Here is an 18,236-nt window from a genome sequence, read left to right on the forward strand (position 1 = left end):
CAGTCATACTGCACACCAAGTTCCACAAATAGAGGTTTGTGTAAAACTGGTATAACTGTATACAGGAGTTCAGCATTTTGTCTTGCTGCACCTCACACCTGGAATAGACTTCCCGAGCCTGTGCGTCTAGCCCCATCCTTGGCCATTTTCAAGTCCAAACTTAAAGCCCACCTCTTTACCACTGCTGTTGACTCCTAACCACAACTCACTTGCCCTGTCCTTTATCCTCACTTATTTATTCCCTTACCCTTAATCGTTCTGTCTGTTTACCTGTCTTATCTAGATTGTTAGCTCTTTGAGCAGGGACTGTCTTTTTGTGTATGGTGTACAGCTCTGCGTATGCCTTGTAGCACTATAGAAATGATAAATAGTAGTAGTAGTAGCATAGAGGTCTGATATATCTTCCATCCAAAGGAGTCCAGGGTTCCACCACCAGGGAATGAGGCAACTGTGGCCTATGAAACCCAGAGGAACTCTGGATCCAATACATGGTGTTAATCTTGGGGAAGTTAGGAACTGACAGAGGGCACTCCCAGGTCTTCACTTGAACGTCTCGCAAGATCTTGTGAAGTGGGACCATCACAGCCTCTCTAGGAGAAGAGTCATATTCCAGGACTTCAAACATCTCGGCACTGGGCTCGTCCTCTGTCTCCAAATGAATGGGGTTATCCGCCGCTATCACAAAACCTGGGAAAGGCAGGCTCTCAGGTGGAGACTTCCTACTTTCCTCGGGAGGGGAGGGTTCAAAATGGATACCAAAGGACTCCTCTGAGAAGTACTGTAGATCCTCCTCAGATGCCCATGAGCGCTCCGTGTTGATATCAGCAAAGAACTCCTCAAGGGAGGGCTGAGACAGAGCCTGCCTTGAGAGAGAGGAATCATGTCCTTGCCTAGAAGGTTTTCGAGGCGTAGGCTCCACCCTCGACTCCGGTGAAGCTTCTTCCATCGACATGGAGGGAGTGTCAGCATAGGCGGCTGTAAACAGCGATACTGCATGCAGCACTCCTTGTCGGAGACCTCACCGCAGAATGAGGTGATACAAGTACCCCAAATACCAATGCACTCTGATGGATTAGCCCTGCCAAATGCTCTTGGAGCATGGCCCAGATACAGTCATCGAGGGCCGACATCAGGAAAGGCTGGTGTGTTGGGTTATTAGCAGGCTTCTGAACTGTTGGGGTCGGTGTGAGTGCCTGGTCCTGGCTGCATTGAGAGCCTGCATCAGCACCTCCTTGATGGAGGGAGAGCGCTCCTCCTGGTGACAACACTTCTCGGGGACTGGACCTGACACCATGCATCGAGAGGGATCAATGCTTGTGCTTCTTGGTCTTCACCCGATGCCAAGCATCAACATGCCTCAGTTCCAAGGACAATGTCAAATCCCCCGCCTCCTCAGTGTCTGGTCTGAGGCTGACCAGTCCCAGGGGTCCTGCACCAAGGCAAGGCATCTTTACACTGCTAGTTCAATCCTTGGTTTTAAAGCACCAAGGCAGTGCATGTCCATTCCAGTGTCGGATATGGGTTTCACAGCCATAGGGACCGATACACCTGATGCAAGTGCCAATGTCAACGATCCAGACTGGGCTCCAAAAATTTTCTCTCTGAGCCTCTCTGGACAACTGTGTTCTTTTCTGCATACACAGGCAAAGACAACAGCTGGAAGAGGTATGTTCTGGCCCCAAACGCTGGGGAAACCAGGAATGGATGTCTGTTCCATAGATAATCCGATTGCACCAAGTACAGCGCTTGAAGCCACTGGGAACCTTCAATAACATAGAAGGAAAAACAGCCGTGGCCAAATCAAACGACTTGATAGTGATAACAAAAAGGTACAAATCATCAAGAAAAAAGGAGGGGAAGAAATTCCAACCGAAGCTCAGGCCTAAGCGGACCTCATAAGCACGATAAAATTAAGAAAACTTAAGTGGGGAAAAACACACTAAATTTATAAGGGAGGGAAGGTTAAAAACTCCTAAACAAAAGAATAATCAAAATTAGGCAAAACAAATACCTAAAGAGAAGGCATAAAAGCAGCAATGCACCAGACGCTGGGAGGAGCTGTAAACAGCATCTTGTCTCTTCACGGTGAATAAAGAGAGACTGCATGTCCTGTGCGCATACACAGTGGGGACGCTGGCATGTGCTGTAAAGCTGTATACACTGTGAAATCATTCTGCACCGGGCGACATGGATGACATCACCCACATGAGTATGACATGGCCTGCTTGTCCTTGGAGAATTAGTTTTTATTTTTTTTTTTTTATGTTAGTAGGTTCCCCTCTATTGATCTAAATAGACTGTATTTCTAAGAGCTATTTACTGGCTGATAGAGGTGCCCTAATTAAATTTGTAGCCTCCTAATTGGTTCAAGGGCCTATAAATTGGAGATCAGGCCAGGGGTGGGTGGTTAGGAAGAAACTAAAATCTAAACTGAGGTTTCCTGTAACTAATAGCTGTGCTTTATACTGATACTGTGGTAAAAAAAATTTTGTTACATTTGTACCCCACGCTTTTCCCACTCATGGCAGGCTCAATGCGGCTTACATATTGTATACAGGTACTTATTTGTACCTGGGGCAATGGAGGGTTAAGTGACTTGCCCAGAGTCACAAGGAGCTGCCTGGGCCTGAGGTGGGAATCGAACTCAGTTCCTCAGTTCCCCAGGACCAAAATCCACCACCCTAACCACTAGGCCACTCCTCCATTCCCTTTTAAATGCTAGTCCATGGAATTGTAACAGACTTTATATGCTAAAATAAATAAACTATTTCTTAAACTCCTTTGCTAAGTGAGCAGAGTAACTTCAAATAAAGTCCTTTAGATTACCTATTTAACTCTACCTTTTTCTCAAGTTTTAAAGCAGTGTCCCAGCAATCTCTCTCTCTCTCTCTCTCTCTCTCTCTCTCTCTCTCTCTATGACAGAAAAGAAGAAAAATAGAAAGTTTAGTTTTCAGTAGATAACCCTATAGGCAAAGAACAATTGTTTATCCTCTTTCTGAATCATAATAAAAAAATGTTAAAAAGCTAAGTGTCTGGTAAATGCCAGACACGAGCGAGCTACTACTGGTAAAACTAGATGGTATTCCTGTTTAGCATGAATTGTACGAGTGGGTGTTCTTGGTATCTGTCTGAAAGATCCTCCTGCTTAATGACTTAGGTTTTAATGAAATCAGGGTGGTACTGTGCTACAATTCAGGCACTACACTGACAGATATAAAGAATGACTACAGCACACATTGCTAACAACTGATAATAAAAGCGACATCAAGTAGTGATGCAAGATCTCATCCATTTCTGTGGGGTTATGTTTGTCATGGACAATCTCTTTAATCATTCCGGTATAATGTGTGCTTGTGAGTGTGGCTGCCGCATCTCTAGCTTCTGCCCATTACTTGTACACACCTTTAAGCCTTTGTTTACTGTCTGCTTGCAGGGGCTTCCTCACGTGTCTTATTACCATGGTTTGTACAGCACATACTGGATGTACCCAGTGCTGTACAGACACACATAATGGAGAGTGAAGACAGAGAGACAGCATCTATATTTGCAAGGTTTAATTTAGGTAGTTATAAGTGGCTTTACATTGAGGACTGGGATGTTGGAGTTGTAATGTTTAAAAAAGAATTCTGGATATGTGTGTACTTACTAATCCACCTATTCTTATTTAATGTAATAAACAAGCATAAAATACCTTCCTCAGTCTGCTCCACATGGAGGGCAATTTTTTTTGTAAACTTCTTTCCACCTTTTGTACCTAAATGTCTGTATGGTGCAAGCAGGTACATGTTTGTAGAGTAGGCCCAGGAGAGGAGTTTGGGCGAGCACGGGTAGTCATATTTGTGTGTGTGTTTTATAAAATACACATGTACTTTACACCTGCTCCTGAGCAGGTATAAATGTCTGCATCTTCATTATAGGTTTGATTTCTGCATGATTTTGTGATGCTGTTCTATAAAGATACATACGTGCCTATGAGGGGCACTTTCGATATGTCTAAATCCGATTTTGGACATTTTAGGAAAAAGTCCAAACATCCAATAGCGAACAAGGCCATTTTCAAACCAGAAAAATGTCAACATTTTGGTTCGAAATGCATAACTACTACTACTACTTAGCATTTCTATAGCGCTGCCAGGGTTACACAGCGCTGTACAAGTTTAGACAAGGGGAAGGACAGTCCCTGCTCAAGAGAGCTTACAATCTAAAGGAGAGAGAGCAGCCATTGATATGTAGGGGAGGCCAGCATTCTTAATAGACTGGCCACACAGACATCTGAGCAGAACAGAGCAGGGGGGCACTGCAGTAGATTTGACATAGGTCCCAGGTACACATCTCACCATTACTCCCCTTATATTGTTTGGTGAGCCCTCCAAAATGCACCAAAAACCTTCTAAACAGGATTCCTTTGTGTTTATCCTACGCATGTTTGAATTCCATTACCATTTTCATCTCAGAAATTGTCCCTAAGATTAGGTGTGGTCTTGATTTGTTGGAAACCTGGGCTTCTTTCAAGACTGGTCTTCCAGAAATCATCCCTAAGATTAGGCTTGGTCTTGGTTTGTTGGAAACCTGGGCTTCCAAATTTAAATTTGTTATAGAGATGAGACTAAATTTCTTGTAGTAACCCAGTCCTTCGACCGTACCATATGTAATAATTTTAACATTGACAGCATGTCCTACCACCTACATGCTACACTTAGGTTACGGGGTGTATTGACAAGTCACCTCACATTTGAGCCTCAGGGTTCCTCAGTAGTGAAAAAATTCCTTCAGGTCTCTTTGGAAGCTGAGGATAATCAGGTCGTATTTCTCACCTGACATCTTTACACTGCTAGTTCAATCCTTGGTTTTAACTCAGTTCGATTACTGCAATTCCATCTATGCTGGATGTAAGGAAGATGTCCTAAAACAGCCCAGAATACAGCAACTAGGCTTGTCCTTGAGGTATTGCATTTTGATAGAGCCACTGCATGATTATGGAAGCTGCTCTGGCTGCCCATTAAAGCCAGGATTATTTTTAAAATATGTGTTTGTCTTTCAAATATTATATGGCATGAGACCAACTTACATGCAGCTCATAATAACTATTTCCCTACACAATATAACCTCTGTTTCTAGGGCCTACCTTAGATTTCATCTTCCAGATTGCAAGAGAGTGCAGTATAAGTCGGTTCACTTCACAGACTTGAGATACCAAGGTAGTGGTAGAACTCCCATTGATGGAGTGTGTTAGATTGTAACTGGCCAATTTAGTTCTTATTTGTATCTTATTTTTGCTACTCTGCTCTTATTTGATATTTTGTTTATGGTATTGTAAACCTTGCCTATTTTATTTATTGTAAGCTACAGTGAACTCGAGTATGTCTAAATAAATAAACCAATTGGGGGGTAAGGGGGTTCATGCATTTAATCTCTCTAGTGGTCATCTGGTCATCTAGGGCGCTTTTTTGTGAGTTAGTTGTGATTGAAACAGGTCTAGACCAAACTGTCTAAATTTTAACCCTGGACGTTTTTGCTTTGCTCCATTGACAGAAAAACGTCTAAGTTTTGGGAACGTCCAAACCCACTTCCAGCATGACCCTTGATTTGCACACACTACAGAGAAAAGAGTCAAATATGAAGTTTTGAAAATAGCAATTGGACATTTCTCAGAGAAAAATATCCAAATTCCATTTTATGCTGTTTTTGAGATGTTTTTCTCTTTTGAAAACGAGTCTTGTTTATAAAATAGGCACCTTCTTGCCCAGTTAACTGTGGTGCCCTGTTATAAAGTGACTCGCACTAAGTTGAAGATCGGAGCAGCCCTGTACCAGAGGAACACAGTAGAGCAGTCACTGATGTGGTTAATTCCCTTTCATATTTACACTTCTAGAACTGCAGCCTTCAAAGTGCTGTGATTTCTTTTATGATCAGTCTTGTATAAGTACACAGTAAAACCTCCAAGGAGAAGATTGAGAACAAGGGTTTTGAGGATTTCCCGTAAATAAAACAGGAGTAATAAAAAATATTTTACACTTTCCAAGCTCCATTGTACAACATAGCCCACAATCATTTTGACGTACTGTCACCGTATTTGAAAATGCCTCAAAACGTTGCTAGAGAATCAATTGCATGACTTTCAGTGTAAAGTCTGTCTCTTCCCCCCCCCCCCCCCCCGCTCCCCCGCTCCCCTCGTTAACAGTGGCTAAGGAAAAAGAGCAGGTCCAACCAAATAGATTACAAGTAGTGTCTCATTCTACCATATTGGGAACCCCTAGTTCCATGGTTCTCAACACAGACCTCAGGACACACCCAGCTTTTCAGCATATCCACAATGAATATGCATGAGATAAACACTACCTTCTTTGTATGCAGATCCCACTCATGTATATTCATTGTGATTATCCTGGTAACCTGACTAGCTAGGTGTGTCTGGAGGACTGGGTTGAGAACCTCTTCCTTTTAGTTCAATTCCAAACCCAATTTCTCAAGCCAGAAAGAGCAAGGGATGCAACAGTGTTTGGTGGCCTGAAGAAAGGATACCTATGGTGAGAGGAATTTGGGAGCTCTGGACTGTGGCTTCCTACCAAGGACTGTCATTGTGTAACAAATTTGAAGGAAGAGGGAATCTGCAAGGAGGTGGCAGGGAAACAAGAGGAAACAGATTTCTGAAAATGGTGGAAAGGAGGTTTTCATCCAACCAAAATCCAAAATAGAAGACATCCCAGGAGGAAATATTTTATTTATTTATACTTTCTTACACTATTAACGTGTATTAGAAACACATTGCGTAACATTGAATATTAATAATACGGTAACTTTAAGGAAATCAAATCTTAAATCAAGTTAAACAATTCTTTAGACCACAATTAAAATATAGAAACGGGGGGGGGGAGTGATTAAGACAATAGCAGATCAAAACAAGCAACTTATAATAAAGTAATTGGCCTGACCTGTATAGTCCCTTTATTATTCTTAATATTCAATCTAGTATCTTTTCTTTACTCTTTAGGTTTAATGGTTAGCTTTTTCATTTCCAAGAATGTTTTAAGATGTTCTGGTTCATAAAAAATATACTTATTGCCCATATATTTAATCAGACATTTGGATGGGTATGCTAACAAATATGTTGCCCCCAAAGCTGTAGTCTCCTCTCTAAAAGTCAAGAATTTTTTTCTTCTATCTTGAGTTGTCTTACAAACATCAGGATAAACCCAAATTCTTTGACCACAGAAGGTCTTTAAGGAATTCTTGATCCCAGGAGGAAATTTGAGTTCTATCTGCCACTGTATTATGAAGCCTTGCTTTTTGTACGGTTCCATTGTTTAGCACTTTCACTTAATTATATAGTGTGATAAATGTCTTGCCTCATAAGTGCACTCAATCTCAATTTGCTTTAAAGTGCCATCTTGCTTCCTTCCCAGGTCTGGATCAGTTTTGCTCAATTTGAACTGTCATCGAGAGAAGAGAGTGTGCCCAACTGTAGACAGATCTATGAAGAAGCTAATAAGATTCTGAGGAACTGTGAAGAGAAGGAAGAGAGGCTTATGTTACTTGAATCCTGGAGAGTCTTTGAGGAAGAGTTTGGAACGGAATCCAGCAATGAGCGGGTGCAGAAACTCATGCCAGAAAAAGTCAAGAAAAGAAGAAAGCTTCAGGCGGAGGATGGGGTAAGGAGAAAAGGAGGTAGATGGGCTGTATGTACTTTATTTGTATGGCATCTTGTTTTCTGCAATTAATGAAAACAGAGTGGCATACATTGAGAGGCCAACAGCAACCTTAAGTATGAATTTGCTACTAAATTCAACCCAACATTCAGAACAGTATTTTTAAAAAACTGATTTGTCCACCAGACTATTAGTGAGTAGTCCACTAGGCATATTTTCAAAGCACTTAGCCTTCCAAAGTTCCATAGGTTTCTATGGAACTTTGGAAGGCTAAGTGCTTTGAAAATATCCCTCTCACACCTAGAGGCATATCAAGTAACTTGAGCTAAATAAATGTTTTAAAGGAGCTGTACAGCTGTGCGTGAATTCTGTAGTATTTATTTTATTATTTATTTATTGTACTTGTGTCCCACATTTTCCCACCTATTTGCAGGCTCAATGTGACTTACAGAGTCCTGTTATGGCATAGCCATCCCAGGGTACATAATACAATTGATGATATACAGAAGTCAGAGAAAACAAGAGGATCTGGTCAGGCATTTATAAAGAGGTAGATAGTAGTTATGTCACAGTTAGTTATGGGATTTCCTGGTAGGCCTTGTTAAAGAGGTAGGTTTTCAGGGATTTACAGAAGTTACTTAGTTCGTTGATCGATTTCAAGTGAGTTGGGAGCGCATTCCACAATTTCGTACTCATGTAGGAAAAGCTGGTCGCGTGTGTTAGTTTGTATTTTACTCCTTTACAGCTGGGGAAGTGTAGATTAAGAAATGTTCGGACAGATCTTTTAGCATTTCTGGGTAGCAGGTCAGTGAGGTCCATCATGTATGATGGGGCATTTCCATATATGATTTTGTGAACAATCGTGCAGATCTTGAATACCAATATCATTCCAATACTTGTTTTAGTTTAAATTGAATCATTTAAGCAAAGATTACGCTTTATAACAAACTAGCTGTATCAATCTGATATGGAGGATCCCTGGTCTCTAGTATATGCCTCCTTAATAAACTTTCAAAAACAAAACAGCAGCTTTACAAGCTGAAGAATGGCAGCTACATTTTGTAGGATGCTTTGCACTCACAGGTGCTTTCTGCCCTCCCTTGTACATTGAGCACAGAAAATGGAAAATTCAGCATTTACACTCAGCATTCCTATTTTCTTCAAAAGATCATAGTGGTGTGGTGGATAAGGGCAGATGAAGACTGGAATGCTCCATCCAGGCTGTCTATTCAGGTGATGCATTACAACTGCCACTCCATGCAGTTTACCTACCATGTGAAAATGTCCCTTTCAGCAATTTGAAGCGTTTTACAGATGGTTATGTACTAGAATGCTGTACCGTAATTTATATCTGTTGTTAACTGTGGGGTTGATCAGCCAGTTTGGCAACTATATTAATTTAAACTGCTTCATTCAAATGAATACATTTAAAAGGTTATTTTTATTTAAGTAAAAAACAAACAAACATTCAAGCAGGACATCTGAAGTTTCAATACTATTTTAGAACAGGATCTGCTGATGTAGAGCCTGTTCTAAAATTCAAAGTGAAATGGACATCCATGATCATCCATCTTAGAAGTAAAAACATCCAAAATATGAATGACCATAACTTAGCCACACAGACATTCCTTTCACAGCACATGAACAGCTGTTGTGAAATAACAGACCTTCATACCCCACCCCCCCCACCCCCCATTTTACCACCTATCTGGGACCTACTTCTGATGTGGATCACAGAACCAATGGTGCCGGACTGCATCAGTCCTCGTCCTCCTGTGCTGCTGGCCAGGATCAAAAATGGCACCCCTGCCTTCCAACACGGTTACAGGGCAGACACGCCAGGATCAGAACACCATCCCAGCCAGCAACACAGGAAGACTGCTGGGGCCCAGGACTGTGATCCACATCACCAGTAGGTCCTGAGTGGGTGAGGATAAGACTTGGGAGTGGTGCTTTTTGAGGGGAGGGCTGGGTTTGCTGTTTGGGGATTGGGATTTCAATAGGAGTTAAGTGGGATCAATCCTTGGGAGGGGGCCAAGAATGATGAAGGATAGGATGGGACTTTGGACATGCCAGGAGGGCCAACCTGAAGAGGGGACATGAGGTTTGGAGGAGCCAGGGTGCACTGCTTCACTGAGGATGGTAATGGGGGCTAAGCATGCCCTGTGCAGTGCATTCGGAGCAGATGCTGGACACACTTCTTGCATGTAGCGCACAGGCTTTGCACTCACCCAATGTTATCTAATACAGAACACAGAGTAAGTGCAAGACGGGTTCTTGCCCCTTCCAACAAGGGTCCCCTGAATGTTCCAGGTGACAGGTCTAACTCCAGATGTCCACCTTTCTGAACATGGATGTTCCTTCCCCTTCTGTAATGGGGGGGGGGGGGGGGGTGAACATCCATGTTGTAAGTGTGCCCCAAACACAACCAGACCATGCCCCCCTTGGCGTACAAATGTACAGCAGTTTCAGATGTCCATATCCTGGCTAAAATCAGCATTTGGATATCTATGCAATGTGGACATCTAAATGCTGATTTTCAGATATCCAAAACACAAATAGGGCTTCTAAAATAAGCACCATTACAGCAGTGCTGCATGACTGTATAAATGCAGTCACCGCACCAGAGCTATCCATTTAATTGAGGGCTCAGCAGATCTAAACAGCTGAACACCACTGGCTATCTGGATAATTCTCAGCCCACTCTTGCTCAACCCCTTAAATACGTACTAAACTGGAATTTTCTCCAATTTTTCTTAGTTGATAGTGAAGAATACAATTTATCAATAGAAATAATAATAAAAAAAAGCTTCAGGAAGCTCCACAACTCGATTTTATGTCAAATGTTTTTATTAAGAAATTATAACACCTGAATATAGAAACCACAAAAAGAAAGACCAACCTGTACAATAAATGTTAATTTATTCCATACCTGGCATCTTATTTTACCAACAGTAGTAACAGAAAATGGGACACAAGCATAGATTACTTGGTGTACTTTCCCCTGGATTCTATATATGGTGCTTACGTTTGCATACCAAAAGTTTAGCACACTCTGAAGGTGCATATGCAAGCTGGCTAACAAAGCAATTAATGTCCATAATGTGCACTATTTTATAAAGCATGGTGCCTAACTCAGTGTGTGACTTGGGAAGAGCATGGGTGTTGGGGGCATTCCAAAAAATTACACGTCTCTGACTTGGGCACCAGCTTTCAGTAGGCCTAAGTCTGTGTCGAGTCCCTTTCTCCCTGCTATCCATTGATAAATAAAGTTTATTTTTTTAATTTCAACAACCAAGTGTTGACGCCTTACATTTTTTTATATATACTTGGATTTTTTTTTGTGGTCTTTCATTATTATTTTTTTCTTATTTTGTCTTTTTTCTTTTGTTGGTCCTCTTGGCTGTTTTGTTTGTTGCTATTTTTTGCGAAGACTGGTTTCTTCTGTTTTTTGCGCCAGACATTAGTCACCAGAATAGACACTCTAAGTGCGATTCTGTAAAGGGAATTGTGCTTAGTGAAAAATTTTGAGCACCATTTATAGAATGCCCCCTTTCCTAAACAAATCTCCCTTTACCTTGTTAAGAAAAAAGGCTGGGAAGAAGATAATGTCATAGTGTTAATTAATACTATGGGCTATATAAGCCGCCCCCCCCCCTTTTGTTTTCATAGAATCACTCCTAGATATGGATGGGCTTGAGTGTAAATTTTAAGGGGCTTCAACATTAGCTTTAGAACTTTTAATACAAGAGTGCTGGGCAGACTTTTGAGAATGGCAAGGAGAAATCAAACTCAGGTATACATATAAAGTATCACATACCATGTAAAATGAGTTTATCTTGTTGGGCAGACTGGATGGAGTGTACAGGTCTTTGCCATCATTTCCTATGTTATTTTTGATGATGTACCAGTGAGTTAAATGTTACTAGCCAAGAGGGCAGTCTCCTTTGATGCTTGCACTCCATGCTGTTCCTTTAGCTAATGGAGGTTGCAGCAGTTTTCCCATCCTCTTTGAGATAAGTCAGTAAGCCCACCCTACTTTGTGTTGCTGTGTAAGCAGTCCATGCATCAAGTTTTCTTAAACACTGCTGTTCTATGTGAGAGTCATGGGATGCTAACCCCTGAAGTATTAGCTGGTCCTTTTCTCAAAAACTAACCTGTTCAAAAAAGCATACCCCACCGACCCAACTTAAACACCTGATCCCTGCAACAAAACTAAAGTACATAATGGACATAACTCAACTCTTCTGATGTACATTTCCCCAATGTGGCTATACCACATGAACCTTATCTTACCACAACATCACTTTGTATTTGTTCTCACCGGAGTCTGCAAACGCATCTCTGGTACTATGTAAGCCACATTGAGCCTACAAATAAGTGGGAAAATGTGGGGTACAAATGTAACAAATAAAAAAATAATAATAAAATGCATATATAACCAGAACATCCACAAGTGACACTGGACTTTTTTTTTTTTAGGAACTTTAAACCCCTCCATCACCCTCTGGTACTAAAGACTATGACTTTTTTTTTCTCTCTCTCTACAGTCAGATGCTGGATGGGAGGAATACTACGATTACATCTTTCCTGAAGATGCAGCCAACCAGCCCAACCTTAAACTGTTGGCAATGGCCAAACTTTGGAAGAAACAGCAACAGGAAGCTGACCCAGAACAGGAATCTGACAAAGACACACCTGAGAACACACTATGAGAGTTCAGTGAAGAGATGCTTTCTCTTCTCCCTCAGTCTTTTTGTACAGAATTTTATCAATTCATTGTAATCTCTGTGAGAATGGTTTTGAAAAAACATGGTTTAATTATGTAGTTTGATACATAAAAGCATTTTTCTCATACTTGCCTAGATTTGTCCTTTGTTTCTACACTTTAATGCCCTGTTGTTTCATACAGCCCAGCATATGCCACTAGGAATATGTACAAAAATAAGATCTGAGCAAATATAATCAAGTACTGAAACCATCAGGCACAATGCTCACTGGGGGTGGATGAAGCCCAAAGAGGTTGCTGGGTAAAAGCTAGGCAACAGCACCTGTACCCATCCTGCAAGTGGAGGATTTCTTTCCTCCTATAATAATACAATACGAAAAACAAACTGCACCATTTCCTAGTTTCCCCATAAAATCTGTCCATTTACCAGGGATGCAGGTGCAAACCTTTTTACCGCCCCATGGGAGCAGTAAAAAACTTTGCTCTTGCGATTTAAACCCCCCCCCCCCCCCCCCCCCCCCCCCCCCCCATTTCTCAGTCCGATATCTCATCTTCCTCCCTTCCACAGTAGCTCTTCCGTATGCAGCCAGGCAGTGGTGTGTTGGAGCCAGCTTGCACGAGCCGTTTGTTAATTTTTTAAAGAACTTTGGGAGCCAGTTGTTAAACTAACAACCGGCTTCCAAAATTTGAGCTCAGGTTCCTTCTCGGCATTATTGTCCTCCTCCCCTGTGGCTTGTTCCAGTGGTGTAGGCTCCTCTCCCCCAAACAATAGTGGCTAGCTAGGCTCCTGTGTTCCCTGTTCCTGCAGTCAGGCAGCATGCCCTCCTGTTTCCAGCAGTGAGCCACGGCGTGGGCAGCGCTGAAGACAACTGCCCTGGTCCCATCACTACTTCATCCGGCCTTGTCAATGTCCTGTGAGTGAGAAGACGCAGCGAAACGGACCGGGCAAGCCAGAAGCAGCTGTCTTCAGCGCTGCCTGTGCCGTTGCTTACTGTGGAGATAGGAGAGAGAGCCGGTCGGACCCGAAGGGAGGGAGAGCTTATATATCTGACTGCAGGGACAGGGAGCCTCAAAACAAAGCACAACAACCTGTGAGCTGCTACTTCCACGTTCTCGTTCTTCATTGTTGGTACCATTTTTATTTGATCGCACTTATATTTTCAAACATGCCGGCTTGTGCAGCATACTGTACACACAGAGGAAGTATAATGGAAAAACTTTTCATAGGTAGAGTAGTAATTTGCTATAAATTGTAATCAGTGTGTCATTTGGAGGAACTGGTTATAGGGGACCCACAGAGAGGAGGCACTGGAAATGCAGGAGGGGGGTTGCTGGAGTAGACCCATGGCAAGGAAGGGGGCTGTTGGACTGGAAGGGGGAACGGGGGGTAGGGCTGGAAGGTAGAAATGTGTTGGACCTGCAGGCAAGAAAGGGACACAGGGGCAATGCCAGACATGGGAAGGGGTATATGGACAGAGGGAAGATGCTAGACATGGGGAGAATAGGAACGTAGAAGGGAGATGCTGAACTTGTAGGGGGAGCATAGGGACACAGAGGAGTGATTCTGGCCAGGGAGCAGATGTCCTAGTTGCACTCCCCCCCCCCCCCCCCCCCCCCCAAACACCATGTCTGGCATGCGTGATCTTTATATTTTGCATCGTCTAAGAGGAAATGCATATCTATTTTCTATGGTGTGGTTTTAGGTTAATATGTTTATCATTTTTGGTCAGCAACTATGTATTTGGCATTTGTGTTGTGTGTGTAACTAGGGTATTCTGTTAGCATGAATTTTCTGTGTAGCATTCTGTACTAATTTGGCTTGTTCAGTTTTGATAGTGGAGGGGATATTTGTGAGGTGAGACAGGGATTTTGTTGACCTTTGTTCTGTATTGTTTGTGATTTATAAAATGAACAGTTGTACAGAATATTGTTTCTTTTTATACTTTAATAAAATGATTTAAATATAAAGTCAGAGCTAGGTTTGTGCGGCTCAGATGTGACAGGGACGGGACAGAGCTCGTGAGGATGTCATTTTCTATTTCCAACTTTGAGGAAGGCTTATAGATGTATGTGGTAGCGTAGGAGATGAAACAGCTAAATCCATTTTTAAGCTTGTGCTCCAACACTTAAGGTCTACAAATGCTCATTCTCCCAATCTAAAATATGACATATAAATACAGATCTCTTTGCCCTTGTCAGTTTTTATAACAAGTTACATAAATACCAATATTCACACAGTGAATTCAAGCTTTAATACTTAATTTCTCTTATTGCAGCTGTGGTTCTTGGGCATAACTGCCTAGTCTCCTGCATTGTCTCAGTTACATATCGCCTTTCATTTTAATTCAAATCAGTAAAAGGCCTTTCAATGATGTTGGGATTTGTTTTGTGGCCCAATAACTGTTCTTAGTCTATAACAGGCCTAGTTTTATTGGGCAATGTACCTGATTAGCTATGCTTATTCCCCTCCCCCTGACAAAGAATGGGAGAAAAACTTTAGTCACTCATGGCTGTTTTTGTTTCTTTACAAATTCCTAAATATACATTTCCCATTGATTGGGTCTGATGGGAGCTGAAGCAATAAGCACTAACAAAAAAGTTCAGGCTTTTTTCATACTCCCAGTTTCTCCCGTGTTTGTTTTGGTTACTACAGCCTTGAATCAAATACTGAACCAGCTCTATTGAAATGTTTCCTAGGAGATGGACAGCAACAGAGGCCACACACTCGCCATCCCAAACTCAGGGCCTTCCTGATAAGCATTACATTAAAGCAGCTAGAAGATTTGAAACAGTCCAAAATCCACTAGAGGCAAGCCAATACAAACTGGCTATCAATAAGCCAAGCGCCAAACTAATTCTTTTCAAACTGGTGTTCATTGGTTTGTTTCTTTGATCTGTGTTTTTCACTTTAAACTAGCATAAGAGGAAGAATCCCCAAGTTAGTGATGTTCAGAGATGGATGAGAAAAATCATAAGTTACAAGCCAGCTGCTGTACAGCCTAGCTCATTTTTAACTGAAGGCTCCTTTTAATCCAGAAGTGATGTTGTTGCATGCAGTAGGATATGCAGAAGGTGCAGCCATGTCTAGGAGAAGCTCAATGCTTGGGCAACTAAAGACCGATATCGCTACTGCACTCTTGCAGAACCACTTCAACAGAGCCAGATTAAACTTTCACTGCCACTAATTTACACAGGAACACTTAATTTAAACTAATGAAAATACAGGATGCAAGGACAAGTCCTGACTTGCTCAAGAAGCACAGCTTAAGACTATTCAATATCTTCAGGTCGCACAGGGTGTGGAAGTGGTATAATTGATTTCTTCTCTGTATCTCTGGAGAGAGCTTTTCTCATATCTGGTGAAACAGAATGAAACAAGTCAAAAACATGCCTGTAGAGACAGTAATTAAGATTCACTTTCAGTCCCTTCTATCTAAAAGAAACTGATCAAGGAACAACACTAGCTGTCAGCTTCAGGTTACTTCCAAATAACCCAACAACTTTGTGCCTTCTGCCCCCTTGTATGCAGGGGCAAGCTATAGCCACTAGAGGTGACAGTATATAGTAATTAAAAAAAAATCTAAACACAGTTCACTTTCATTCTTCATTCCTTGTTTTATATAGTACTAGTAAAAAAAGGCCCGTTTCTGTAAGAAATGAAACTGGCGCTAGCAAGGTTTTCCTTTGAGTGTGTTTGACAGTGAATGTGTGAGAGAGAGAACGTGTGAGTGAGAGATGGACTGTGACAGAGTGTGAGTGTTGAAAACCTGCTGCGGGATAGCCCTAATCAAGAAAGTCCAGCCCCTCCAAGTCATATCCAAGGTTTCTACTGCCTTGAGAGGACCATACTCCCGTGGAGGAAGAAGAGAAATCAAAGTCTTATGTAGCCCAGAAATAAAGACCTGTCCAAAAGCATCGCCTTGTAAAATTCCCTTAGCTTTTGATCCAATACTGTTTTCAAGGTTGCCTGATCTAATCTGGCGCGATAGTGATACAACGGCAAATAAGCAAAATCATTTTTCTGGGTTAAAGAAAACTGTGCTGTTAATTTTGAGAAGGAATAGAATCTGCTGGTCGTCGTGCCTCCCTTCCTCCTGTCCACTGCCAGCCCCCCCCCCCCCCCCCCCCCCCCCCAGCTTGCCTATTTTTGAAGTCTCACCCAGTTGAGATTACTACTACTACTACTTATTTCTACAGCGCTACCAGGTGGTGGGAGGCAGGGATAGTGCTGGGCAGGCTTATACGGTCTGTGCCAGAGCTGGTGGTGGGAGGCAGGGATAGTGCTGGGCAGACTTATACGGTCTGTGCCCTGAAGAGGACAGTACAAATAAAAAAGTAGCACATATGAATTTATCTTCTTGGGCAGACTGGATGGACCGTGCCGGTCTTTTTCTGCCGTCATCTACTATGTTACCGGATGTATGCAGCACTTCACACTTGAACATGGAGAGACAGTCCCTGCTCGATAGAACTTACAATCTAATTATGACAGACAGAGAGGACAAGTCAGGGATAAGGGTTAGGACAGACAGGGCATATCAGGGATAGGGGGCAGTTGAAGGTTTAGGAGTTAAAAGCAGCATCGAAGAGGTAGGTTTTTAGCTTAGATTTGAAGATAGCCAGAGATGAGGTCTCAGTTACCCAGTCAGGCTTACAGTGGACGACGACGGCAGCAACATCGTTAAACGGCGTACAGGCTCGGGCCGTCTCTGTCTCAGCTCTGGTCCTGCCCTCATTTCCTGTTTCCACAAGGGCGGGACCAGAGCTGAGTGACAGACGGGCTGAGCCTGTACGCCGTTTACCAATGCTGCTGCTGTCGTCCACCGTAACCCCGACTGGGTAACAGACTTCAAAAATGTGTAAGGAGGGGGGCTGGAAGTGCATGGGAGGGAGGAAGGGAGGCACAACAACCCTGGAACTGTGAGCGAGGGGGGAATCCTGGAAGTGGGAAGGAGACCGTGAAACTCGGGGATCTGGGAGGGAGATATTGGGAAGGTGTGTGAAATATGGGCAAGGTAGTTTGTGCTTCGGGAGGGAGGGGGTGTTTGATGTACCGGGGGGCTTGGGTGATGCACCAAGGGGGTGGTTGAGTGGCGCACTCACAGCTGATTCCCAGGCAGGGGGAGGAGTAGGGACACACACGGAGCAAGTTGCTCCACATGTTTTTCTACTCCTCCCCCTGTCTGGGAATCAGCTATGAGTGACGTCAGCCTGGCTACGGAGCCTAGCTCAGCAACTCCAGGAGCCACCGACACAGGCAGCTACTTTAGAACGTTGGAGGTGAGAATTATATAGGATAAGCCAGTTCCAGTAAGGAAATCCCAACACTATACTTAAAAAGCACAGTTGAGGTGATTATCCTCACGACAGTAAAGTAAGGGTCAAGTCCCTCTACTGCAACAGATGCATGCAAAGGCATTGAGTATAAAGACAGGAAAAGGATGCTCGCTGAGCCCTTGTTCACCACCATCACACCCTTCTTTTATACAGAGAACCAAACAAAAATTCCCAAAAGCATCCTAAAAAAAAAGTGTATCCACATTTTAAAAGTGTTCACAGTACAGACTGAGCCACACACAAGCTTGCTACCTGTAACAAGGACTCAGCATCGACTGCAGGACAACTCAAACACACAAAAGTGAGTAATGAATGCTATCCTACAGCACCAAGAGAGATAAGTCTCAGAAAAAGCTAAAAGCTTCATCCAAACATGTAGAACTTTCTGCACAGCTAGTATCTCTCAAGGGCCCCCTCAAATGCAGAACTTATCAACATCCCAGGAAGAATGTCCTATTTATCTTCTCAATGGTATCCTTTCTTAAGGTAAGCAATCATGATTTCTCTGTCAACAAGCAGGAGGA

The 18,236-nt window shown here is 42.6% G+C and overlaps 2 protein-coding genes across 2 annotated transcripts in view; one reads left to right on the top strand and one right to left on the bottom strand.

The window, feature by feature from the left end:
* Positions 1–13,153, top strand: part of CRNKL1 (crooked neck pre-mRNA splicing factor 1) — a 62,098-nt gene extending 48,945 nt beyond the window's left edge. The window contains exons 13-14 of the mRNA XM_030196228.1: positions 7,404–7,649; positions 12,197–13,153. Coding sequence (XP_030052088.1) covers positions 7,404–7,649; positions 12,197–12,361 — 411 coding nt within the window. The 3' untranslated portion in view covers positions 12,362–13,153. The remainder of the gene's footprint in view (positions 1–7,403; positions 7,650–12,196) is intronic.
* A 1,311-nt stretch (positions 13,154–14,464) lies between these two features.
* The window catches only part of NAA20 (N(alpha)-acetyltransferase 20, NatB catalytic subunit), a 33,626-nt gene continuing 29,854 nt past the window's right edge, over positions 14,465–18,236 (bottom strand). Inside the window, exon 6 of the mRNA XM_030196229.1 lies at positions 14,465–15,731. Coding sequence (XP_030052089.1) covers positions 15,646–15,731 — 86 coding nt within the window. The 3' untranslated portion in view covers positions 14,465–15,645. The remainder of the gene's footprint in view (positions 15,732–18,236) is intronic.

This window comes from Microcaecilia unicolor, chromosome 3 (assembly GCF_901765095.1).
Source record: "Microcaecilia unicolor chromosome 3, aMicUni1.1, whole genome shotgun sequence".
In the NCBI taxonomy this organism is placed as follows: domain Eukaryota; kingdom Metazoa; phylum Chordata; class Amphibia; order Gymnophiona; family Siphonopidae; genus Microcaecilia; species Microcaecilia unicolor.